At 41.9% G+C, this 27,199-nt stretch overlaps 1 protein-coding gene across 5 annotated transcripts in view; it reads right to left on the minus strand.

Annotated features, from left to right (window-relative positions):
- The window catches only part of dus2 (dihydrouridine synthase 2), a 123,689-nt gene that overhangs the window by 45,006 nt on the left and 51,484 nt on the right, over positions 1 to 27,199 (minus strand). For all 5 annotated transcript variants that reach the window (XM_059992803.1, XM_059992804.1, XM_059992802.1 and 2 more), the window contains 2 exons: positions 6,700 to 6,765; positions 2,944 to 3,014 (listed from right to left, as the gene is read on the minus strand). In XM_059992803.1, the coding sequence (XP_059848786.1) occupies positions 2,944 to 3,014; positions 6,700 to 6,765 (137 nt within the window). The remainder of the gene's footprint in view (positions 1 to 2,943; positions 3,015 to 6,699; positions 6,766 to 27,199) is intronic.

Below are 27,199 nucleotides of genomic sequence, written 5' to 3' on the forward strand. Positions count from 1 at the left end.
GTGTGTGGGGGAGGGGGGGGGCATGGGTGATACAGTTTCATTTCACATCCCAAAGAGTTGCTAATCGTAGTTACTATGATTTACCCATGCTTTAGTTAAGTAAATGGGCATGAGGAAGAATGCTAAAGGACAAAAGGAAATAAGACTTGGAGGGTGGGGTGGGGGTTTGCTCTTTTGGGAGCAGGCATTGATCTCATGAACCAAATTACTTCTGCATTGGATAAACTACAGAAGTTATTGAAGCTGTAAAAGTTAACAATTATTACAGCATTTAAAAAAAGTTTAAAAAACAAAAATCTTATAAATAAAACACACTTAAAACACTTAATTAAAAACATTAATTGACTGCTACTTTGCTTCTGCCCTTCACAGATACTCTCCTTCACCAAAATGAGTCGGCAACCTGTCTAACTACACTTAGTGAGTGAATGCTGTACCATCCACTTAGTGGCTACTTTATGAGGTGCCTCCTGTACTTAATAAAGTGGCCACTGAGTGTACGTTCCTGGTTTTCTGCTGCAGTAGCTCATCCACTTCAAGATCCAATGAGCTGTGCATTCAGAGATGTTCCTTTGCACACCACTGTTCTAACACATGGTTATTTGTGTTACTGTCTCCTTTCTGTCAGCTTGAATAAGCCTGCCAATTCTCTTCTGACCTGTTATGTTAACAAGGTGTTTTCGCCCATAGAACTACTGCTCACTGGATTTTTTTTTTGTTTTTCACACCACTCTCTGTAAACTCTAGAGATGGTTGTGTGTGAAAATTCCAGGTCAGCGGTTTCTGAGATACTCAAACACCAGGCACCAACAACCATTCTACGGCGAAAAGTCACTTAGGTCACATTTCTTCCTCATTCTGATGTTTAGTCTGAATAACAACTGAACCTCTTGACCATGTCTGCATGCTTTATGCATTGAGTTGATGCCACATGACTGGCTGTTTAGATATTTGCATTAACAAGCAGATGTACAGGTGCCAGCGATGGTGGTGGAGGCAGATACGATAAGGTCTTTTAAGAGACTCCTGGATAGGTACATGGAACTTAGAAAATAGAGGGCTATGTGTAACCCTAGGTAATTTCTAAGGTAAGTACATGTTTGGCACAGCTTTGTGGGCCGAAGGGCCTGTATTGTGCTGTAGGTTTTCTATGTTTCTATAATAAATTGGCCACTGAGCGTAGTTCCTGTGTTGGACCATGAAACTTCCAGCTCATTTGCCTAATTTATTACCAAAAGTAACTTTTGTTCGTTGGTTATCCATTTTTTAGCAATGGGCATCTCAAATAAGAAATCTGCTCTTCTGTGTACCCTTCCGCTACTGTCATCATATTGTATCCCAATACTCCAGTGAAATTATTATAATAATGGAATGTTCTGCTCAGCCAAAAAAAACTCTTTGCATTTATCTTTGAATTTGTAACAAGGTGGGCATTAAATTGAGATTACTATCAGCTGGGGAAGATAAGGATTTTAAACTTTCTATTGTCAAACTAGAACAAGCTAAGGAAACATAATTTTAGAAGCAAATTTAAGGAGGAGGAAATAAGGAAGAACAGGATTTGACAGAAATCCCGACTGCAGAAAGTCAAGCAGGGACCAGGTTGAAGCAGTACCAGGTTGAAAATGGTGTCAATACATTAAATTTTGCTGAACAGCCAAGGTCCCCAGAACAGAGTGAAGAAATCAAAGTTCAAAGTTTCCTTATGGATCTAAAGCCAAGATCCCTGGCTCAAAGCAGAAAAGGTGTGCACTCTTTTTGACTTGACTTAATCAGCATTTTCAATTTACACAGCATAAAAATATTTCAGTTTTCCAGGAGAAGAAAATAGTAAGGAATAAATAAAAATTGGTATTAAGTATTTTAGGCTAGTGAGATCTCCCTGAGCAGCCAGATGGGGCTTCAGATTGAAGTCTTAACCAGAAGGAAACACCTTGAAGGCTGAAGGCCTTCAACAGGATTAAACTGAAGTGGCAATCGAGAGGATGTACTCAAATTCTACAGTGGAACTTGAAATTGCAACTTACTGATTCAGAGGGGCCATTATGACATTGAGAGACCCTTCTCAAGTGTCAGGAGCAGCTCCATGGTGAGCTCGTGACCTCCATTTCCAGACTCCAGTTTAAGGAAGATTCAAGTTTATTTATCATGTTTACATCAAAACACACAGTGAAATTTACAAGGACTTGAGAACCTGAGTTATAGGGAAAGGTTAAATAGGTTAGGACTTTATTCCCTAGAGTGTAGAAGAATGAGGGAGATTTAACAGAGGTACAGTATATAAAATTATGAGGGATGTAGATTGGGTAAATACAAGCGTGCCTTTTCCACAGAAGTTGGGTGAGACTAGAACTAGAGGTCATGGGTTAAAGGTGAAAAGTGAACTGTTTAAGGGGAACATGAAGGGGAATTGATTCACTCAGAGGGTGATGACATTGCGGAATGAACTGACAGCGGAAGTAATGGATTCGGGTTTGAGTTAAGAGAAATTTGGATAGGTACATGGATGGTAGGGGTATGGGAGTCTATGGTCCAGGTGCAGGTCAACGGGACTAAGCAGATTAATACTTCAACATGGACTAGGTGGCCCGAAGAGCCTGCTTCTGTGCTGTAGTGTTCTACGACTTCTTTGACTCCAAATGTGTTCTTTGTGTTAACAACCAACAACCCCAGGGTGAGCTGGGGACAGCCCACAAGTGTTGCCACACATTCCGGCGCTAGCGTCCCATGTCCACGATGCTCAGAACAACACAGAACATAACAAAACAGAACACAAGCGACAGTACATCAACCGCAGACAATCTGCATTCCTACAGATCAGCAGTTTTTAAAGGTTCAGCATCAAGGGCTCAGGTGATGCCCTTCCCCTGAGCTACTCGCATATTCCCCTGCAACCCTCTGGAAGCTGTCAAACAGGAGAGAGTGCCCAGACTTCAGTTTTACCTTCCATGGACTGCCACTGCTGCAACTCCTGTCCTTTCAATACGTTTTACAAGGTTAATGGTGTCTTCTAGCTAGAATTAAAGGCACACGTTTAAACAAATCACAAGGTCAAGTTTTACACTGATAATTTAGACAGCAATATCTTAACCAGGGAATGTCACCGTGAACAAGAAGTATTATTTGGGTAAAAGGTTGGCCATTTGGATGTAATGAAGTGGTGCAGATTCATTGGATAGGACGGACCTAATACAATGCTGTAATTTCTAAATAACTAATAAAACCTTCAGAAATAGGAACAGGAGCAGGTTATCTGGCCCTTTGAGTTTGCTCCATTCATTAAGATCATGGCTAAGTTCCATTTTCCTTCATCATCCCCATACTGCTCATTTCTTTAATATCCAAAAATCTGTTACTCTCTGTTAAGAATAAACTTAAACACTGAGCCTCCACAGTCTCCAGGATAGAGAATTTCAAAACCTCACCACTTGCTGAGTGGAGAAACTTCTCCTTGCCTTCATCCTAAACAGCCTGCATCTTCTTCAGCTGGGGAAGCCACCTCCTGTGTCCACCCTGTCAAGATGTGTATGTGAAGAGCAAGCTGGGAAGAGTTTCTTTTGAATGAACTAATGCAACTTGACTTCCCAGTGTCTCATGCAATGCCAATTACAGAGGCAAAAAAAGCTTCAACTACAGAATATTGCTTTATTTGGCCAAATATTGTTTAAAAAATAGCACCTGGTTTCTTTGGGTCCTGGGTGTGATTAAAATCTGAAATCTTGGGTCCACAACCAAAACATGTGCAACACACGACAACCACTTTGAACATCTAGGCCAGTAATCAATCACAATTTCAGTGCCTCTGCATTTGCAAAAAAAAAGCATGATTCAAGGGTTGCTATGAAACATTTGACTGTTCAGTGCCAACAACACAGGGGGAGCAGTCATCTGAAAGCAGTTTTTGGATTTTCAACAAAAATAGTATGCAGAACTAGTTTGGAAGGTCCCAGAATAGCCAATTATTTATAACATCATGCAACTGGTGTAAAACTTCAAGGTTTTACCTTATTTCAAGGTGTCCTGAAGATGGTAAACAGACTCAAGGACATATAGAATGTTAAAGAGGAGAGGCCACATACTTCACAGAAAAGAGACACAAGATGCTGTAAACTGGAGCAGGGAACAATCTGCTGGAGGAACTCAGTGGGTTGAGCAGCATCTGTGGGGTGGAGAGAAGATCTCGGAGTGGAGAGAGAACCTCTTCCATCCTCTCTCAAGAGTTCTGACTCAAAACATCGACAATTTCTTTTCCTTAATAAATGCTACTCAGTCTGCTGAGTTCATTCATCAGGTTCTTTGCTACTGAGTAGAACAGATGAACTCAAGGATTTTGTAATAAGGAACCATGCTCATATGTGCCAACTCTGCTAAAGCAATTGATGATTGATCCCATTTTCTGTGCCTGTCACAACCTGATACATTTTCTGTTTTTAATACTTATTTGGGCTTGATATGCCACACCAATATCTAGGAGAAAATTCTGTTTGGTCTATCAACCTGCTTTAAGAGAAAAAAATCCTTGAGGCTCTCTGCTTACACAATAATGACAAATTTAAATTGGTGAGGCTTGTCAAAATCCCATCAACCAATGCAAATAAACAACATTAAAATGCAAACATGAGGAAATTTGCAGATGCTGGAAATTCAAGCAACACACACAAAATGCTGGTGGAACACAGTAGGCTAGGCAGCATCTATAGGGAAAAGTACAGTCGACATTTCGGGCCAAGGCCCTTCGTGGGGACTAACTGAAAGAAGAGATAGTAAGAGATTTGAAAGTAGGAGGGGAGGGGGAGATCCAAAATGATAGGAGAAGACAGGAGGGGAAGGGATGAAGCTAAGAGCTGGAAAATTGATTGGCAAAAGGATACACAGCTGGAAAGGGAGAGGATCATGGGATGGGAGGCCTAGGGAGAAAGAAAGGGGGAGGGGAGCACCAGAGGGAGATGAAGAACAGGCAAGGAGTGATTGTGAGAGGGACAGAGAGGGAAAAAGAAGGGGGAAATAAATAAATAAGGGATGGGGTAAGAAGGGGAGGGGGTCATTAACGGAAGATAGAGAAATCAATGTTCATCCATCAGGTTGGAGGCTACCCAGCCGGTATATAAGGTGTTGTTCCTCCAACCTGAGTGTGGCCTCATCTTGACAGTAGAGGAGGCCATGGATAGACATATCAGAATGGGAATGGGACGTGGAATTAAAATGTGTGCCCACTGGGAGATCCTGCTTTCTCTGGCGGACCGAGCGTAGGTGTTCAGTGAAACGGTCTCTCAGTCTGCGTTGGGTCTCACCAATATATAAAAGGCCACACTGGGAGCACCGGACGCAGTATACCACACCAGCCAACTCACAGGTGAAGTGTCGCCTCACCCAGAAGGACTGTCTGGGGCCCTAAATGGTGGTGAGGGAGGAAGTGTAAGGGCAGGTGTACTTGTTCCGCTTACAAGGATAAGTGCCAGGAGGGAGATTGGTGGGAAGGGATGGGGGGGGAACGAGTGGACAAGGGAGTTGCATAGGGAGCGATCCCTGCGGAAAGCAGAAAGGGGGGTGAGGGAAAGATGTGCTTGGTGGTGGGATCCTGTTGGAGGTGGCGGAAGTTACGGAGAATTATATGTTGGACCCGGAGGTTGGTGGGGTGGTAGTTGAGGACAAGGGGAACCCTATCCCTAGTGGGGTGGCGTTAAGGTTAACAACACCTTAAATTCTGTCTAGGTAGCCTCCAACCTGATGGCACGAACACTGATTTCTCTATCTTCCATTAATGCCCCCATCCTCTTCTTACCCCATTCCTTATCTATCTATTTATTTCCACCCACTTTTTTTCTCTTTACTCTCTTTTTTCTCTCTCTGTCCCTCTCACAATCACTCCTTCCCTGTTCTCCATTTCCCTCTGGTGCTCCCCTTTTCCTTTCTTTCTCCCTAGGCCTCCCATCCCATGATCCTCTCCCTTTCCAGCTGTGTATCCCTTTTGCCAATCAATTTTCCAGCTCTTAGCTTCATCCCTCCCCCTCCCCCACTTTCAAATCTCTTACTATCTCTTCTTTCAGTTTGTCCTGACGAAGGGTCTTGGCCCGAAATGTCAACTGTACTTCTTCCTATAGATGCTGCCTGGCCTGTTGTGTTCCACCAGCATTTTGTGTGTGTAACATTAAAATGTAATAGTTTAGATGAAAAGGTGCTCCCACCCCATCACCATTTTGTGATTTTCCATAACGTGAAGCTGCATTCTCAAGATATGTGAGTTGAAAAAACATAACTTTTTTCTCTCACATAAATTCCGTGAGAATGAATTTTATTTCATATTTAAATTTTCAGGCAGTGAGCTGAGAATTGTAGAAGGGTGAATTTCATTGACCTGAACTACAGGGGTCACATGTAATTGAGTGGGTTGCTATACCACTTCAGAAGGCAGATAAAGGACCATAGGAATGAGATAGAAATCACACATGGCCAGATCTGATGAGGTTTATACCAATATGACAGCTTAAAAGTCACTTCTAGTGAACATATATTTGCAAATTTAAAAAAATGGGGCATTTAAGTTTGCATACACTGTATTGTCAGTTCAAGTCTCTGGATTATGAATCCAGTTGTGATGAAACTATCAGTAACAATTTCTACCTACACAGAAACAGTAAAGAAGCGGTGACAATGAAAGTTATGAAGATCTAGAACATGAACAAATACTTGTACACTTACAGATGGTAAAATACGGATCTTGCATGTCACTGGCTTTGAGATTCCTTTAACTAAAGTGGAAAGGATCTAAAATGATGGGAGTAAAAAGTATGAAATTAGTATTCTTAGAAATGTTATTAAAAGCATCATCATCTCTGGATAACTTTAACAATAACGTCCCTTAGTTTTTGTTTGTCTCCCCCCCTCCACCCCATCGAAGGCTCCAGCGCAGCCAGATGCATCTAACCTTTTTATAACATAAAGGAAAATCTTGGTTCAGGAGTCCATAAACCTCTGAGAATATTAAATGTAACCTCTCAACTAGGTATGACCATCTGACTGTCCAAAAGCTGCTGCCTCCTACACAAAAGGAATCTCAGTACGGTAATTCAAACCTCATTATCCTTCACAGCTCAAAAAAATTCACAGCTGCAAGCAAAATTAAGAAAAAGAAAATCAAAACTAGAGTCTTCTCCACAGATTCATTACGTCTCTTTAAATGTTATCAGTGACACTAACTGCATACCAGTTAGGCTGCACTGGTGGGGGGGGGGGGGGGGTGTGGTTGGTTGCCGCACTGTAGGGAGGATGTGGTTGTGCTGGAGAGAGTGTAGAGGGTACTCACTAGAACGTTGCCTGGATTGGAAACGTCTAGTTATAGTGAGACTTTGGAACAGCTGGGATTGTTTTTCCAAGAGAGAAGATTGAGGGGTGACCCAACAGAAAGAAGTAAGATTAGGAGAGGCATAGAAAGGATAGATACTCAAGTTCTTTCTCCCCTTGGTCAGGATATGAAAATCAAGAGTACGTAAGTTTAAGAGAAATGTTTTAAATGGGATCTGAGGAGTAAGTTCTCTTTTTTTACCCAGAGGGCAATTGATCTGGAACCCTCACTGCCAGAGCAGATGGAAGAGTCAGACACAATCACTACATTTAAGAGGCATTTAGATCTATAAGGCATAGCAGGACACAGCGTAGATGTGGCAGGGTGAAAGGCCAGATTCTGTGTTCTGCAACTCTATGACATTGCACTGAACATTTTAAATATTAAAGAATTCTACAAGTCACAAACCATTGCACAGTAACTAGATTCAAGCCAAAGATGAGTCTAAGTTTTTGTTACTACACTCTTGCTGAATTTCAATTAATAAGCTTTACCTGCAATAGAACACACCCTAATCTTATCACTAATCTTTTATAAGGGTCTTTATCAAAAGTTATCTGAAAATTTAAAAAAAATTAAGTACTCAAAATCCATTGGATTTCCTTTAATTATTTAACCAGCTGTTTTCTCAAAAATCGGTAAGTCTAGTAAGTCTGCTTTACAAATCTAGTAAGTTTGTAAAACAGGATTCCCCTTCCAGAAATACATGCCAATTTTATCTAATCTATTTAGTATTTTCTTATAATTAATATTTTAATAATAGGCATCCTATTATTTCATCCTTTATAACAGCATCAAGTACTTTCCCCAGTCCTGACATTAGGTTAACTAGTCTTTCTGTTTTCTTCTCTCATTTCTAAAAAATTTAGTTACAATTGTGATTATAAAGACAATTCCCCTCCCAGCATGTCGGACCACAGCCTCGTCTTGCTACAATGAGGCCACTCTCAGGGTGGAGGAACAACATCTCATATTTCATCGAGCAAACACGAGGAAATCTGCAGATGCTGGAAATTAAAACAGCAACACAACTGAAGGGTTTCGGCCCAAAACGTCGACATCGCTTCTCCCTATAGATGCTGCCTAGCCTGCTGTGTTCTACCAGCAGTTTGTGTGTGTTGCTGTTCATATTTCATCGAGGTAACTTCCAACCTGATGGCATGAACATCGATTTCTCCTTCCTGTAATTAAAAAAAATCCCTCTTCTCTCCCTCTTCTATTCTCCACTCTGGCCTCTTACCTCTTCTTCTCCTGCCCTTCACCTCCCCCTGCTGCCCCTCCTTCTTACCTTTCTCCCAGGGTCCACGCTCCTGTCCTATCTAATTACTTTTTCTCTAGCCCTTTACCTTTACCACCCACCTGGCTTCACCCATCACCCTCCTTTCCCTCCCCACACTTTTTTTTTATTCTGGCATATTCCCTCTTCCCTTCCAGTCCTGAAGAAGGGTCCCAGCTCAAAACAGTACATGTTTATTCATTTTCATAGGTGCTGCCTGACCTGCTGAGTTCCTCCAGTAATGAAACTATTCCTTAAGTACAGATAAAGGAAAATGATAACCAATACATCCATAATTTCCAAGGCTATCTCTGTTCTTACTCTGGGATGCAAATTATCAGCTTTCAATTTCATTAATTTCTACAACACTATTTTCTTACTAATACTAATTTCCTTTAGTTTCTCATTTTTATTAGTTTCTTGGTTCCCCACAGTGACTTATATTTCCCCTTCAATGAAAACAGAACAAATACATTTACTGTTCTGCAATTTCTTAATCCCTCTTATGAATTCTCTCGTAATTGTTGATTTTTAAATATTTATCGAAGTGTTTATATTCCTCTGAGGGCTACCCCATATTGGATTTTTGGCTCTTAACCAATTTCTTAGTCCTTCTTTGCTGAAAACTAAACCGACCCAAATCTTCATGTTTGCTGCTTAATTGGACTCATTTTTGAGGAAAATATTTTCCTGAACTTATTTTTACTGGCCTGATTTTTATGTATTTTTATTGTAGGCTGGATGGTAAAGCTGTTGTAGTTCCTGGTGCGATCCTGAAGTGTTAGGCACTGCCTATTCTGTTATTACCATTGCTAACGCATCTATTACTTAGCACAGGGCCAAATCTGAGACTATGACCTCTGACTGCCTCACACAATGAGCACGCTGTGCAGCCGACAGCCAGGGGGTTTGATCAGCCACACTACCAAGGGCTATGGCTCCAGTCATCCTGATCTCCTGACTGTGATCCTCGTGTATAGCAGTTAAAGTCAGTGCAACAGTATGTATATTACTAACTGTAAACTCAAACTGAAGGTGTGAGAAAACCCGTTGCTTTTCTGGCTTGATTTATCTGAACTTCTGAGAGCAACAGGGTATTTAATCCAGGCTGATGATTCACTGCACATCTGAGAGAAGAACGCAAAGTCAACATTACCATCAACATCAGTTAAAAAGAAAATTATTATTTCAATATCAGATGCCCCAGAGTGTAATAATTCAACCGAACTCCATGCTTGGACTGAGACTTCAGTGCTGGAGCAAAGTGGAAAGATTGGGTTCAGGACGAATCAAGGCAGAGCATATTCAGGCAATTGAACCCAATGCTGTGTCTGGGCCAGACTGAAAACGTCAGGATGTCAGGGCCTGAGGTGAGGGACGGGCCGGGCTGGGCTCAGATTGCTGCTCCACGAGGTCTAGTTGGCTCTGCGCTGAATTATAGGACTCTCTTGCCAACCAGTTCAGAATGCTATTTGCCTGCGGATTTTTTTTCTTGGCACATTGGCAGTCGACCGGTCTTCCTTTATCTTTATATGGGTTCTTTCATTTTTTTATGGATTCTCTTTATTATGGGCAAGATGTGGTATTTTTTCCCTCTGCACATTGGGTGTTCGACAGTCTTTTTTTTAATATATAGCTTTTTTGGGTTTCTTTGTTTTGTGGCTGCCTGTTTTGGACACGAATCTCAAGAGGGCGTTGCAGTAGGGACATTCTAGGCAGCTTCTAGAGGAGGATCACATGGTCAGCACAACATTGTAGGCTGAAGGGCCTGTAATGTTCTATGTTGTATAATGTATATATACTTTGATAATAAATGTACTTTTAACTTTGTCTCATTGCTGTTTAATTTGATTTGCTATGCACTGATACAGCTCTTACTTGGGCAACAACACATAGGAGGAGCATGGTTATAGAGTCATATAGCAATGCAGGACCAATACAAGCCCTGCAAGTCAACATGGTGTCCAGTTAAGTAATCTTTTTTCTCAGAATAAGAACATTGATTGTCCCCAGGTATACTATTGGCATAAGCTCCCTTTCCCCCTGAATAGTGGCATGTACTGAACCATGGGAATAGTCATGCTCAGGGCGCTATAACCTTAAGCACATCATCCCAACCACTGTCTATTTAAGTGACATTTTCCATTTGATCCAGCTTCAATAACATGGTTGAGCTCTAACCTCAAGATACTGCCCCTCTTCATTCTGGATTTTCACCACAGGAAATTATTTCTCTCCATTATATTTAATTTGATCATACTTACCACCTTAATTAGAGACAATTTAATATTTTGGCCTGAAAGGATTGGTACTCAAATCTATGCAATATCCATATAATTAAACACTTTCTCCCAGATCCACCCACTGCAAGTTTAAGAAACACAACTCTGTCTTTACGTAAGGTGGTCTTAATGCCAGATTTTATCACTGATTGATGTTCATCATTATTTTCAACAGTAGGTGATGGTACAGAGAGGTTGGTGTAGAGCAGTACTTCTGAGGAAAGTAGAAACCAGTGACTGGGAGTGGGATGTTCTTCTCATCCTCTCAGGGGCACTGTGCTGTTCAGCTGATCTCCAGCTGCCATGCCCATCTACACTTTTCTTCCAATAAGCTTCTGGACACTTTTACCAGTTTTACTCATTTCATTCAGCCATCACGTTATCTCTTCTTAAATCCGTAAGTGCTTAAAGGCAATTTTCTCAATTAAAGGGTTTCAGCGATCTGTTACTTCTGCCTTGATTTGTTTATTATCCCCATCTCTTACTTCTTTCTTTCAAAATCTTCCTCAAAAACTGCCAATTTGAACCAGGCCCCTGCCTCTTCATTATCGACATTTAACTTCCCTTCTTTCAGGTATTTGCTTTTATTTTCCCCCTTTAAAGTGCTCTAAAGTACCCTGTTTGGACTCTAAATCCCAAATGGCTCAGCCCCCAAAGCTCAGAGCACTCTAAGTTCCATTACTCTTCCTTTCTGCAACCACCCAGCTCCATAAAGTCTCCAATTAGCCCAGGCTCCAACCTCCCAATTACCCTAGACTAAATATTCCACCTCTCTTGTGAGTTACGATCCTTTTCCTGTCTCATTTGGACAAGCCTATCCACAAACCCATGGATATCCTCCCTAAGCAACTTCCTAGAAGTGCGTCAACAAGGATTCCTGAGACAACGAGGGGCCATACTGGATCTAGTACAACACAATGAACCTGGTCAGGTGACTAATCTCTCGATGGGTGAACATCTCAGAGGCATTGACCGCAACTCCCTGACCTGGAAAAGGATGGGAGTAGACGATGTGGGAAAGTACTTAATTGGAGCAGGGCTAATTATGACAGTATTAGGCAGAAACCCGAGGACATACATTGGGAACAGATACCCTCAGGGAAGCGTACAGCAGAAATGCGGAAGTTGCTTAGGGAGGATATCCATGGGCTTGTGGATAGGCTTGTCCAAATGAGACAGGAAATGGATCGTAACTCACAAGAGAGGTGGAATATTTAGTCACAAGGAAGACGGAAGCATTCTTAAGGTTAGGAAGTGAAAATCAGACTGGAATTACAAGATAGTAAGCAAGGAGCTTAAGAAAGGACTTATAAATGTGCTAGAAGGGAACATGAGAAGGCCTTGGCAAGAAAGATTAAGGTAAACTCTAAGGTGTCTAGGAAGATAACTAAATTGAAGGTAGATCAGGGATAAAAGAGGAAATAGGTGTCTGGAGTTGGAGGAAGTAGAGGAGGTTCTCAATGAATAATTCTTTCAGGAGGCAGAGGGACAGATGAATGTGGGGTCAGTGTAAAAGAGGCTATTGTTCTGGACCATGTCAAGGTCAAGAAAATGGCAGCCTTAGAGCTTGTGAAAAACATTAAATAAGTCCCCAGGGCCTGGGATGACCTGGGAGCCGATGGAAGAGATTGCTAGGTTGTTGATAATGATCTCTGTGTCCTCCCTGGACACATTGGAGAATGGAAAATGTTATTCTATTGCTCATGAAAAGTAATAGGCATTATCCTGGGAATTATAGACCACTGGGTCTTATGATAGTGGCCGGCTAACTAATAGAAAGGATTCTTAGAGACAGGCTTTATGAGCATTAGGAGAAGCATTGTCTTATTAGGGATAGTCAACATGGCTCTGTGAGGGGCAGGTTTTCAAAAAGGTGCCAAAACGAATTGATGAAGGTAGAGCTGCGGATGTGGTGTATATGTATTTTAGTAAGGCATTTGTCAGGATTCTCCATGGTAGGCTCACCAGTACATCATGAGGCATAGGAGCCTTGGAAACTTGGCTGCATTTGCTTGCCCACTGAAGGCACAGGGTGCTAGTAAATGGAATGCACTGTGTCAGAAAGTCGGTGACTAGTGACATTCTGCCAGGATACGTTCTGGTGTCCCTGTTCTTTGTGATATTTTATAAATGACGAGACTCAGGAAATGGTAGGGTAGGTTAGTAAGTTTGCAGATAATACGGAAGTTTATAGCGTTGTGGATATTGTAGAAAGTTGTTGTAGGTTATAACGAGATATAGACAGGAAGCAGAGCTGGACAGAAAATGCAGGTGGATTTCAATCTGGAAAAGTTTGAAGTGATACACATTGGGAGATCTAACTTGAAGGCAGAGTACTAGGTTAACAGCAAGATTCTTAGCAGTGTGAAAGAATACAGGGATCTTGGGAGGTCCAAGTATACGGATTGCTCAAATTTGTCGTACGTTGATAAAGTGGTTGAGAATGTGTTGGCCTCCATCAGTTACGTCCTTGAGTTCAGAGGTAATTTTGCAGCTCTATAAAACCCTGGTTAGACCACATGTGGAGTATTGCAGTCAGCTTTCGTCTCCTCTGTATAGGAAGAATGAGGAAGTTTTTGAGAAGGTGCAGAGGAGATTTACCAGGATTACAGAACATGTCTTAGGGGAAAAGGGTGAGCAAGCTCAGGATTTTCTCTTTGGAGTGAAGAAAAATGAGAGATTACTTGATATGAAAGGCATAGACAGGGTGGATGGACAACGCCTTTTTCTATGCCCCATATCAGAGGACATCTGTTTCAGGCAAGTGGAAGGAAATTTAGGTGGCAGTCAGAGGTAGATTGTTTGTTCAGAGGTGGTAGGTGCTTGGAACACATTGCTGGCGGCGTGGTGCAAGTTGTGGTATAGGGACATTGAAGAAACGCTTAGATAGGCACAGGGATGTAAGAAAATGGTGGGTTATGGGTTGTGTATGAGGGAAGGGTTAAATTGATCATGGAGTAGGTTTATATAAGTCAGCATAGCATTATGGGCTAAAAGTCTCATACAGTGCTATACTGTTTTATGTTCTAAAAATGTGACTTGCTCTTTAACAGGATGATCCAATAACCTTTATAAATCAAAGGGAACAATTACCAAATAAAGCGTTTTCTTTGATATTTTCAACACCAACTGAAGTGCATGCACAACACCAAGCAAATATGACTGACTTAACTTAATGGACTAACTAAAGTTATTTTACTTTTACCTACTTAATACAATATAGAAAGAGGCCATTTAGTCTATTGAATCCATATCAGCTCTGGCTAACCATTCAACAGTGCGCTTCATGCTCTCATTTCCCAATACCCTTGCATCTTATTCTCTGTCACACACCATTCCTCAAATCCTGTTTTGATTCTTTTGCTGTTTGCCTGCATTAAGAAGCAATATACAGTTGCCAATTAATCTGCTGTTATATCATTGGGGCGTTGGAGAAAACTAGAACAACTGACAGAAGCCCATGTGGTCACAGGGAGAATGTACCAACTCCACAACAATGCAGTTGAGGTCACTCCCAATCCCTGGAGGTTTGAGGCGGTGGTGCTGACTGTTGCACCACCCATACAAAAACAAGTTTTAAATTTAGTAAAGCTATATATAGGCTTTTTCAACTTACTGACTCCCACACATCATCAGGGATTCTCAACTTCAGAGAGATGGAACAATGAGCTAAGGGAGCACCTGAGCTCAATGGCTCCAGTAATAAAACACTCTTGTAACAACACATTGCACAACTGGACAAAAACTCCCACAGTCGCATTCTGTGACCTTCTTTCTCTCTTGCCCTCCTCCAGCATATTCTTTTCAGTTTCTCTGCCACCCTCAGGGTAGTTCCTCCCTCCTCCTTCCCCACTCTGAATGTATTGAATACGTAAGACTGAGGCACCTGACAGCATAGATGTTGACAAGATGTTTCCTGTCATTGGGGAAATCTAGGACTGGGGTCATAGCTTCTGCATAAGGAGTCATTCTTTTAGGGGAGAGAAAAGGAGGAATTTCTCCTCTCAGAAGAATATCAAACTCTGGAATTCTGTATACTAGAGAACTGTGGAGATAGAATAACATATATAAGGTAGAGGTGGACAGACCTTTAACCTATGGGGGTAATTGGGTTTATGAGGAGAGTTAAGAAAAGTGAAACCGAGGCTACAAACTTAATTGGTGACATTAGGCACCTTGGGCCTATGGCTAACTCCTGCTTCGTTTTTTTTTAAATGTGTGATTTTTTTTCTAATGCTTGTTTGTGTGGCCCTCTCTCAACATCTGGCATTGTGTTTGACTGTCTGCCTGTCTCTCCTACTGCTGGTTTTCCCCTTGCAGAAGTACTTAACTGAATGGAAACCCCAGACAATCAGATCAATAGAGTGTAGATGTGTTAACTAAATGGAAGGGGACTATGAAACAATTTAAATCTCCTATTCTCATGTCTCTTTTTCCCTTTCAAGGTAGCTGGGGTTCTGTCGGAGTCCATGATCTACAGCTGTGCTCAAACTATGTTCTTCATGGGAGGTGGGTTCTCGCTTTAGGAATTCGCCAAGCAACCTGTGTTTGAGATCTGAAGAAATGGCTTGGAAAACGTGCACCTTTGGGGGTGCACGAACTGGTTCCTCGCCGATGTCACTGTCTCAAGGGATGTGGGAGATCGAAACTTTAAGATAGTGGGCACAGCTGTCAGAGGCCCCTGCACTAGAGTGATCTCCCTCTCCCCTCTCTTGTGAGAGTCTGTTGGCTGCAGATTGTAACATTGGAACAGCGAGGTGTTGGCCTCCCCTTTCACGGGGTAGGAGCGATATTTGTCTTTCCCTCGCTAGTGAGAGAAAGGGTCTGTTGAGATGTTGAAAAGTTGCAATTGACAGTAGCTTTTGATGGACTCTAGATCATGATCTCTGGATGCTTGCGTGGTGGGTCGTAGAATGTTGCTGCTTTTGCTGGAGCAAGATGGGAGGGAGAGAGGGGAGGGTTGATACTCTTGCTACTGCTTGCGTGTGGGAAGGGGAGGGGGAGGGGGACTTTGGGGGCTCTGGGTTTCTCTGTCATTCATTCTTTGGGTATTTCTTCCCTCTCTGTTTCTTGGATGTCTGTGAAGAGTAAGGATTTCAGGTTGTATACTGTATACACTCTCTGATATTAAATTGAACCATTGATACCCACAGAGGAATGGAACACATTAGCAGGATTAGATTTGCATTGCATACATAATAGCAGGCTTGGTGTACAAGCAGATACCCACAGGCAAACTAAAGGAACTGAAACCCTGAGGGAGTGAGGCACTACCTTAGCAAGACACCACAGGACGTGAAGAATCACTGTGTACTGTATGGAAGTTTCTCCCAGGTTGCAGGAGTATTGCTTGGGATACCACAGATTCCTCTTAAAAATATTAATAGAAATTACAATTCTGTTCTCGGTGCAGATTTACAAAAATAACAAATTTGTTCCTCTCATGACTTCAAGACCTCCCTGTGAAGTACCTCTGAAGCTTAGTCAGTCTTGTAGGAAAATGAGGCAATGCATAAACATACAGTGAAGAAAGAACGATTTTCCGTCATACTGTAACAAGACAGTGAGGAGGGAGTCCTTCACTGCCACGAAAACAACCTTTTATACGTGTACACCAAGCCCGCTGTTATGTATGCAATGCAAATCTAACCTTGCTAATGTGTTCCATTTCTCCTACCCACTTTCCATAGATTACTCGTGTGTTTAAAATGGCCAATGAACGCATCATTTTATATGGAAGTCCCAAAGGGAAACATACTTCTGAGTTGCTGATGGAAGCCAGCTCCTGCTTGTAAAAATACTTTACAAAAATCCCAACAGAAATAGTAACTCAACTGGTGGCGACCTCCCTATGTTTGATTGTTAGTGATTAAATACGCATCTCACAGGGTTACAGAGCACAGATGTATGTTAACTGCCTATTCATGTACCAGTTACAGTTTGGCTCAGTGACAATAACCACCTAATTTTCAAATACTGTGGCTTAGCAAGGACTTTTTTCATCTTAATTTATCTAATCTCTTAATGTAGCACTTCAAGAAATGACAATAATTCTAACCAGAATACTTAAGTCTAGTAACAAGAGATTTCAACCAAAAACACCAGACAAAAGGATCACTCTGCCCTCTTGTGATTGCTCAGTGAATTGAAGGAGCAGTCAAGCTTTCCAACCCAGACAAGTTGAGCTTCTCCTCTCAGTTACATAACCATTGAAATCGTTGATGAGTGTGGGTGATTGTGTGATTCCTACCCTCCAACGAGCTTCCAAGGTCCAAGCAAGACACTGAAAAGAGAAAACTAATGCTGCCTTTAGAAAATCTTCTAAATTCACTGAAAGGGTTCACCACTTCGAGTTGGACTGTACCCAACCTTTCCAATTCGGCTGTCCTTTCAGATAATATCCTACGTTCTGTTAATTCAGCTGGTCCAGCAGCTTATAGTTGCTCACAACAACTTTCTGCAATGTTTAGCAAGAGCATCCCTTTTAAGGAATGCACCCTCAGAGATAAGAACTCTGATGAACATTAAGCCAATCAGAATAAAACCACTTTATTCTGCAGGTAAAAGTATCAAATTTTATAAAGCAAAAAATACATCGTAAAGTCCTGAGCACCAAAGACAAAGAGCGTGTATTCTAATACTCTCAAAATATGTGGAGTTCTCAACAAAGTCCAGCTATTTAAATACATCTATAATTTAAAATGCAAATTAAACAGGTATGATCTGGGGAGAAGTATAAACGCAGAGCTCTAGATAAAGAATTATGAATAAGCTATTTGACATTGCGCTCCTAATATTTTCCTGGGGAAATTACCACATTATGTTCCCTGTAGATATATGCAAATTAAGAGGATATCAACATTATATTATTATGCAATAAAAGAAAATAATTTAATAGAAACAGGCAAGTAGGCAAGAAATTTCTAAGTGTAAATAGTGCAAGGGAATTACCTGTTGACCATGAAGAATGCTGCAAATGTTAAGAATGATATTTGAACACTAGTTAAGGAAGATTATTGTTGAACTACTGCAGGAGTTCCTACTATAAAACCATAGCCTTGTCTCATACTTCCAGTAAAGATCAACTTATTGTGAAGGCAAATAATTTCAACTTCATTCACTTGAGGAATATTACAGTTTCCTTTAAAATAATGATCAGGCTATTATACAGTGCTTATAAGAAGTATTCACGCCCCCCCCCCCCCCATTGGAAGTTTTCATGTTTTGTTTTTACAGTGGATTTAATTTATTTTGACACTGTACAACAGAAAAATACTTTTTCATACCAAAGCAAAAACAGATCTCTACAAAGTGATCTAAATTAATTATAAATATATCAAAAAAATTGCATAAGTATTCACCCCCTTTAACATGACACCCCAAATCATCACTGGTGCAGCCAACTGGTTTTAGAAATCATATGATTAGTTAAATGGATATCACCTGTGTGCAGTCAAGGTGTTTCAATTGAGTGTAGTAAAATTACACCTGTATCTGGAAGGTCCAACTGCTGGTGAGTCAGTATCCTGGCAAAAACTACACCATGAAGATAAAAGAACACTCCAAGTAACTCCGTGAAAAGGTTATTTAAAAGCATAGGTTAGGCAATGGATACAAGAAAATTTTCAAGTCACTGAATATCACTTGGAGTACAGTTGTCAATCATCAAGAAATGGAAGGAACACGGCACAGCAGTAAACCTGCCAAGAGCAGGTTGTCCTCAAAAACTGAGTGACCGTGCAAGAAGGGCACTAGTGAGGGGGGCAACCAAGAGACCTTTAACAACTCTGGTGGAGTTAGAAGCTTCATTGGCTGAGATGGGAGAGACTGTGTATACAACATCTGTTGCCCGGGTTGACCAGTTGCAGTTTTATGGGAGAGTGGAAAAAAGAAAGCCACTATTGAAAAAACATGAAATATTGGCTAGAGTTTGCCAGAAAGCATGTGGGAGACTCTGAGGTCTGATGAAACCAAAGTTGAGCTTTTTGGCTATTAGATTAAATGGTATATTTGGTGTAAGCTGAACACTACACATCATCAAAAACACACCATCCCTACCGTGATGCATGGTGGTGGCTGCATCATGTTCTGAGGATGCTTCACTGCATCAGGCCCTGGAAGGGTTGTGAAAGTAAAGGATAAAATAAATGCAGCAAAGTACAGGGATATCCTGGCAGAAAACCTGATACAGTCTGCAAGACAGCTGTGACTTGGGAGAAAATCTGTTTTCCAGCACGACAATGACCCCAAGCATAAAGCCAAAGCTACACAGCAATGGCTTAAAACCAACAAAGTTAATGTCCTGGAGTGGTCAAGTCAGAGTCCAGACCTCAATCCAATTGAGAGTTTGTGGCTGGACTTGAAAAGGGCTGTTCACTGCTGATCCCCATGCAATCTGACAGAGCTTAAGCAGTTTTATAAATGTAGCCCCCTGGCTCACCTCAGGCTCGCTCAGCTTGCTTCTGTCTAGGGCGGGGGTCGGCAACCTGCGGCTCCCGAGCCATTTGTGGCTCTTTCACCTCTGTGCTGCGGCTCCCTGTGGCTTTGGGAAATAATTGGTCAGTATTTAATTAAAATGTATTTTATGTTAGTTTGTTAGCTTTTGAAATGTAATTCTAAATTTGAAGATTATGGTGATCTTGTACAATCTAAGTGTGGCGACACATTTCCTGGCAGATCCGAAACGGCTCACAATTAGCCAGCATTCCGGCTAAGGGAGATAGCCTACGGGGGTTTGTGAGTACGCGTCTTTTGCAGCATCTGCGTCCATGGGGGCTGGGTTGAGGGAGGCTTAAAAGCAAGGCTGTTTAGTTCGAATAAAGTTATTCGACTGCAGTTTACTGACTGCGTGAGCACACCGCTACAACGTGTTTTTATCGCTATTAATATACGTCACCACTGCCAATACCTGACACCCGCCAGTGCGCGATTTCTTTAATTTTTCGATCCAAGGTAAGCCAACTATGGAGAATTCTAAAAAAAGAAAAGTGACTGAAGAAAACAGAACGTTTAATGATACGTGGACAGATTCATTTGCTTTCACTGTTGACGAGACTGGTTTACCGGTATGCTTAATATGCAATGAGAAACTAGCAAACAACAAAAAGTCAAATGTCGCAAGGCGTTTCCAGAATAAACACGCAGCCTTTGCTCAAAAATATCCGGATGGAGATGAGAGAAAAAAAGCCGTTTCGGAACTGATGCGGAAGGTTGATCTGAGCAAAAATCATTTCCAGAAATGGATGAAGTCTGGAAAATCAACGACATATTATATTGACGCTCAGGAAATAGTCAGGCACGGGAAGCAGTTTACAGATGGTGAATATATAAAAGAATCTTTCATTAAGATTTCAGAACATCTATTCACGGACTTTAAAAACAAGAGTGAAATTGTGCAGAAAATCAGAGATATGCCCCTCTCTGCAAAGACTGTCAAAGACAGAACCATAAAAATGGCAGAAGACATCACAAGACAGCAAATTAAAGACATCAATTCAGCTGTGGCCTACTCAATTGCCTGTGACGAGTCTAAAGACAAAGGTGATATTGAACAAATAGCGTTGTTCTGCCGGTATGTAAACTCTGCCGGGCCACAGGAAGAACTGATTGAGTTGATACCTCTAAAAGACCAAACACGGGGGGAGGACATCTGTGAGGCTGTCTTGAATTGTTTAAGAGCCAAAGGAATAAAGACCACCCATCTGGTGTCAGTAGCTACTGATGGGGCACCTGCTGCACAACAAAGTCCAGTGGCTGTCCAAAGGGGAGGTGCTGAAACGCTTTGTCGCGTGTCTGGAAGAAGTGAAAACTTTCCTGGGCAGCAAAGGGCTCAACTTTCCTGAGCTGAAACAGCCAGAGTGGCTGGAAAAGCTACACTTCATGGTAGACATGACAGCGCACCTGAACACGCTGAACACAGCTCTTCAACGGGGTAAGGACGTACAGCCCTGCACATGTTGGAGGATGTTTTGGCATTCGAGCGCAAGTTGACGTTGCTTGCCAGAGATTTACAGAAAGGCACATTGTCTCACTTCCCCAATTTGAGAGAGTTCAAACAAGGTCACGACATGATAAATTCGGAGTATTTACATTCTGCAATCATCGCAATGCAAACATCGTTTGGGAAACGCTTCTGTGAGTTCAGAGAGGAAAAAAACACATTATCCTTCCTGGTCACTCCCCTAAGCATCGATCCATCCCTACTAAATACGACTGCATTGTCAGGTGTGAGTCAACCTGAACAAGTATGATAAATATTTTAATTGCCTATTATTTTACGTATATTCATATGTTTTCATTGTTCAGTGAAATAGTCCTTTTATTTTTCAGGTTGACAGCTGGCTGACGTTATTTTTGGTTTGCTGCTGGCGGCAAATTTAAGTTTGGCGTTTTTCATAAATACAAGAGGGACTCAAATAGACGTTGAGTATTTTACTTCAAAGTAACCTTCAACCCAACGTCTTTTTTTCGGAGTTCAAAATGTTTTTGTTGCATGCAGAAATGTAATTTCATTTTCTCTGCAGGAGTTCATCAATTTCATAAATGCAACACATTATAGTTTGTTTATACATAGCATAAAGGCAAAACAAAACGTTGTATGCAGTGTTATTTCATTTTAAATGTCAAGCGGGTTTTGCGGCTCCCAGTGTTTTCTTTTCTGTGGGAAACGGGTCCAAGTGGCTCTTTCAGTGGTAAAGGTTGCTGACCCCTGGTCTAGGGGGAGCAGCCTTCGGCCCCGCCAAACTGGATAACCAGCTTGAGTAGATGCTGTGTGATGTCCCCACCACGCCGAATATACAGTACACCATATGCGATTAAATGATTACACTTTATAGTGATGACTAGAACTCAGTGATTAATAATGATACAGTATATATAAAGGAAAAGAAAATAAAGAAAAGGCACCAAACTTATCAAAGTCCAAACCACTTTGTGCACAACCGTTGGAGCTCAATTAACAAAGTTTTAACTATTCCTTTTGTATCCAATTTCTTTTTTCATCCTTCTATTAGAGACCAAGCTTATTCAGCTTGGAAGACTAAAGGATTACTATGATTTTCCGATTTATTTTTGGATAATTGTTCTATGTCTTTGAACAATTATCTAATAAATATAATTTGCCTAGATTTCATTTTTTTAGATATTTACAGATTAGGAATTTCTTAAACACTGTACTTCCTACCTTTACAAATCCTGAGTCTTTGGGTATTTTGGAGAATTTGTTAGAACTAAATCCTTTTCAGAAAGGTGTAATATCAAAACTTTACAATTATGAAAATACGTTCAGAGCCCTTCTATAAGATTAAAAATGATTGGGAAAGAGAACTTAACCTTACTATCCCTATTGAGAATTGGGATAAAATTCTTCAATTAGTCAATTTATCATCTATATGTGCTAAACATTCATTAATACAGTTTAAAGTTGTGCACAGGGCTCATATGTCCAAGGATAAATTGGCTCGTTTTTATTCCTATATAAATCCTATATGTGACAGATGTCATTCTGAGATAGCATCTTTAACTCATATATTTTGGTCATGTCCGCTTTTGAACAAAGTCTTCTGGCCACCATTCGATCCCCTCAGACCTCCTCGACTTGCAGTTCAGGACCACGCAAAGTGATCAACCAAGCACCCCCAGCACGTCTGTCTTCGCCTCCTCTCCTGGCCTCGGACCCCTGCTCGGCGTCCGTTCCATCGCCCAGTTTACAGCATTGCGTCCTTTCTCTCTCACCCCCTCGCGCTGACTCCCCAAAATGCCCACCAACATCAGCTTACAGATGCAGAAGGAAGAATAACATTAATCCTGATTGGTTAACAAATGAATACAATTCATGATATCAGTAATTTTAACCCAAACAAACTGCGAGAGAAAGCACTTATCATAACAAAGAAGCATTCCTACTTCTAACAAAACAAAGAAGTCATTTTGATTAACATACGCAGTAACAAAAGAACCCCCCTTACACAATAAAACCCACAAAAGAAGAAACCCCCCCTTACGCTCTCCCCCCATCAAATTTAATCATGTCCTCATGACTACTAAATAACTTGCCACCCTTCCTGCCAAGACACACCCTAACCCAGGCACAAACAGTGACATTGCTCCCCACACAGTAAACCTTACGCCCTGTTCCTCAGACGCTACATAGGTCAACTTATCTGGGAGTTCCCTAACCCTCCGAGATCTCTGTATCCCCTCACCTAAACCCTCCAGGCGCAGACACAACTGGGAATACCTCGGGTCCGCTTCTCTACCTTTCACTCATGCCCCCTCTGCAACTCTGAGCCCCCTGCTGCCCACAGCTAACCCTCCCCACTACACTTGACTCAGTGGGAGAGGGGCCAAAGGTCACTTCCTCAATCGAGGGTAAGTCAGCAAAAGGCAGCATGTACCACACATCCAGCACATCATCTTTCAAATCCGCATTCTTCCTCATTTCTGCGATCGGTAGCTGCTGTTTGATCGTCTCCAAACGGAAGCACGTGGCCTGCACTGTTCCTGCAGTCTCTTCAGCCTCCTGCAATCGAGAGATCAACTTCTTCTCTGGCTCCTCCAACTCCCGCCACAGTCTCAACAGTTCTGACTCACGCTTCCCGGCCGTCTCAATCTGAGACACAGTTACTCCACCAGCTTCCTCCACCCCGACTTGAAAAGCAGCAGTTAAAGATTAGTCAACCTCTAGTTCAGTATTCACTGCACTTATCTCCAGCTTTTTCTTCCTCATGACTTCTTCCAGGTCAACTTTCAGGCTTTCTACTTCAGTTAGACTGTCGATGGTCCTCTTCAGGTTCTTGATCACTTTCTCCAGTCTCTCCATCGTCACTTCAAACTTGATCCCGTAGACAGTCACTCACGAGCTGCAATCTTCGCCAGCCCTGGCACGTGTCCAGAGAACGCTTTAACTCTTTAGTTCTCGGCCACCCCTGCAGCAGCCTCGCTTCATATTCTCCCGAGGCAAATCCAAATACCAGGAGATCATCCACTTACATCAAAACTCCAAACACCTCCACATCCCCCATGCCCCGCAGGAAGGTTGCAAGGGCTCCAGATATGCCCTGTGGCATCTCTTTGGACCGGAAGAATCCTAGGGGACCTATAACGGCCGTCTTCTCTGTGTCGGCCTCACTCATTGGGATCTGGCAACATCCACTCCTCAGATCCAGAACCTTAAACCACTTCGCACCACTCAGACAGGCCATCGTCTCTTCGGCCCTCAGGGCCATATTCTGGTCAATGACAGTGCGCCTCTTCAGTACACTATAATCCACACACACGCTGCCTACGTCTCCCACAGCTGTAGGGCCCAGTCGCCGCGACCTCTCTCTCACCGAGGTGCCTTCAGCGGTCAACTCGCCTCCCTCGTGGTATTTTGAAGCGTCCACTAAGTACCCTCAGTTACTTCTCCCAGGCCGTACACCGGCCCAATGTTGCTACACAGTCCGCACAAGCAGCTTGAAACTCTGGATGCATCGACAATGCCTCTAAACAGCTCTCACCCACCTCCTCCTGGCAGGCCCCCAAGCGCACCAGCAGGGGGTTGGTCCCCTCCAGAACCGAAACGCTGCCCGTCTCAACGGTGTCCGGACACATCAGCGTTAACGATTCACAAACCTCAGAAGAAACCCCCTTACATATGGAAAAACTGCAGTGTCCAGATGTGCAAAGCTGATAACAGGCCTATCCACACAGACTCAAGACTGCAATTGCTACCAAAGACATCTACTAAATACTGATTTGAAGGGGGTGAGTAATTATGCAGTCAATTATTTTGTGTTTAATAATTGTAATAAATTTATACTAATTTATAGAAATTTGTTTTCACTTTGACACGAGTCTTTTTCTGTAGATCAGTGTCAAAAAACAAATAAAATCCACCATGATTCAATGTTGTAAAACAATAAAACATGAAAACTTCTGGGGGTGGGGGTCAGTGAACACTTTTTATAGGCACTGCATGTAGCTTGTGACTATTGATTGATAATAAGTAACCCTGGCCTTGGTTGTGCAGTGACTTCAGAAGTCTAATTACTAAGTAACACTTACTACTGCTTTTTAATAATTCATGGTCTTCATATGATGTGCAGTAAGGTAAACCATCTTCTGGAGACCATCAAGTGTGATTTGAGCGAAACTTTATCTACTTTGACTGAGCAAATACAACAATCCAATGAAAAATTCTCCAAATCAGTTTACACTGTAGTCCAAATCGCTCTAAATAAATATGCCATTTCAAATATCTGTCAGTTTGTTTACATAGAAAACCTACAGCACAATACAGGCCCTTCGGCCCACAATGCTGTGCCAAACAAGTACTTTAGAAATTACCTCCGGTTACCCATAGCCCTCTATTTTTCCTAGCTCCATGTATTCATCCAAGAGCCTCTTAAAAAACCCTACTGTATCCGCCTCCACCGCTGCCGCCACAGCCCATTCCACGCACTCACTACTCTCTATGTAAAAAACTTACCCTCCTCTGTACCTACTTCCAAGCACCTTAAAACTGTGCCCTCTCGTGTTAGCTATTTTAGCTCTGGGAAAAAGCCTCTGACTATCCACACGATCAATGCCTCTCATCATCTTGTATACCTCTATCAGGTCACCTCTCATTCTACGTCACTCCAAGGAGAAAAGTCCAAGTTCACTCCACCTATTCTAATAAGGCATGCTCCCCAATCTAGGCAACATCCTTGTAAATCTCCTCTGCACCCTTTCTATGGTTTCCACATCCTTCCTGTAGTGAGGTGACCAGAATCGAGCATGTTCATAAATCCTGCCTCTTAGGATCTTCTCCATCAACTTACCAACCACTGAAGTGAGACTCACTGGTCTACAATTTCCTGGGCTATCCCTACTCCCCTACTTGAATAAGGGAACAACATTTTTTTTGGACTGTTCACTGTCCAATGGTACACAAGTCCAGCCAAAGACACAGCAGTATGCAATAAATCCAGCTCCATCTCTACTGAGCAACTTGCTGATATAGTAGTCCTGGAGTACTCTTGATATCCAACAGGAATTTGTGATCATAAAAAAGGTGAATAAATACACCTTTGCTTGGACCCAGAGTAGCTGCTGCATCCTAGTGTGTCGCCATCTCACTGGAGGATTTCCACTGAGCATCATTGATGAGGGTAAATGCTGATTCATTGTGTTCACAGCACAGGAGCAAATGACAAAGTTGGGAAGGCAAGAAGTTTAAAAGTTGTGATAACGTTGTGCAGCTTTTTAAAAGTTATGAATCTCACAAATAGTTTCCCATAGAAACAAGTTGGCTGATGGCTTGCAAATGAAACCATAGTCATGGCAACAAAGCAAGCAGCAGATAGGCTAATTGTGTTCACTGGTACTCATAACCAAATTGCACAGTAAATTCACTCAAAGATGTTTATGTATTTGAACATAAAAGCTAAAAATATATCTTGGGTACCCAAATTTATCTAACATAAATAATTGCTTTTATTTCTTTTATTCCTTTTCCCCTTCTCTTAATGCAATTTTTCTGTCCCTCTCTTTGAAGATGGTTTCCGAACATGATTTAAACCAGTGCTTTATGATCCACGGTCCCTCTAATTTCCCTGTTAACAGAAGCAGAGCCTAGTGGAGAGAGTGTCTCCCCAGACTTGTGCGTTGATCCTAGGGATCCAGTCACTAATTACCCATTTCCTAAAACCCCTTAAGTTCCTGTTTATGGAAAGTAAACTGGAAATAGTTGACTTATTGCAGTGATTCTGGATGAATTCACAAAAGGAAAGTGTCAGAGTCCTTTAAATCCTGGAGCCACTGTCTGTGTCTGTAAATCTGTCTGTACAGGAAAAAATAAATGCATGCTTTATCCCTGATGACTTAGATGTGCTATACTTAGCACCAGTCTTTTCGTCGCCTTCTCCAAATGAAGGTTGCTATTATTTGTGGTCTGGTATGGTGGAGCTGTCCATGATAAAGACAGAATTTTTTTGTACGCGAAACAAAGTTTAAGAGGGAAACTAAGTTGAAGTTCCAGGTAAATTGGTTGTCATCAGAAGAAATAAGGAAACTTTAAGTTTCAGGAAAGTGGAAAAGGGGAGGCAAAAAGAAAGATCAGTGAGATCACCTCCTTCTGCAACTGGATACTAAACTTCCTGACTGGGAGATCTCAGTCTGTCCGGATCTGAGGCAGCATCTCCAACACCATCACACTGAGCACGGGGGCTCCCCAGGGCTGTGTGCTCAGTCCACTGCTGTTCACTCTGCTGACCCACGACTGTGCTGCAACACACAGCTCAAACCACATCATCAAGTTCACTGATGACACGACGG

This window comes from Hypanus sabinus, chromosome 17 (assembly GCF_030144855.1).
Source record: "Hypanus sabinus isolate sHypSab1 chromosome 17, sHypSab1.hap1, whole genome shotgun sequence".
NCBI lineage: Eukaryota > Metazoa > Chordata > Chondrichthyes > Myliobatiformes > Dasyatidae > Hypanus > Hypanus sabinus.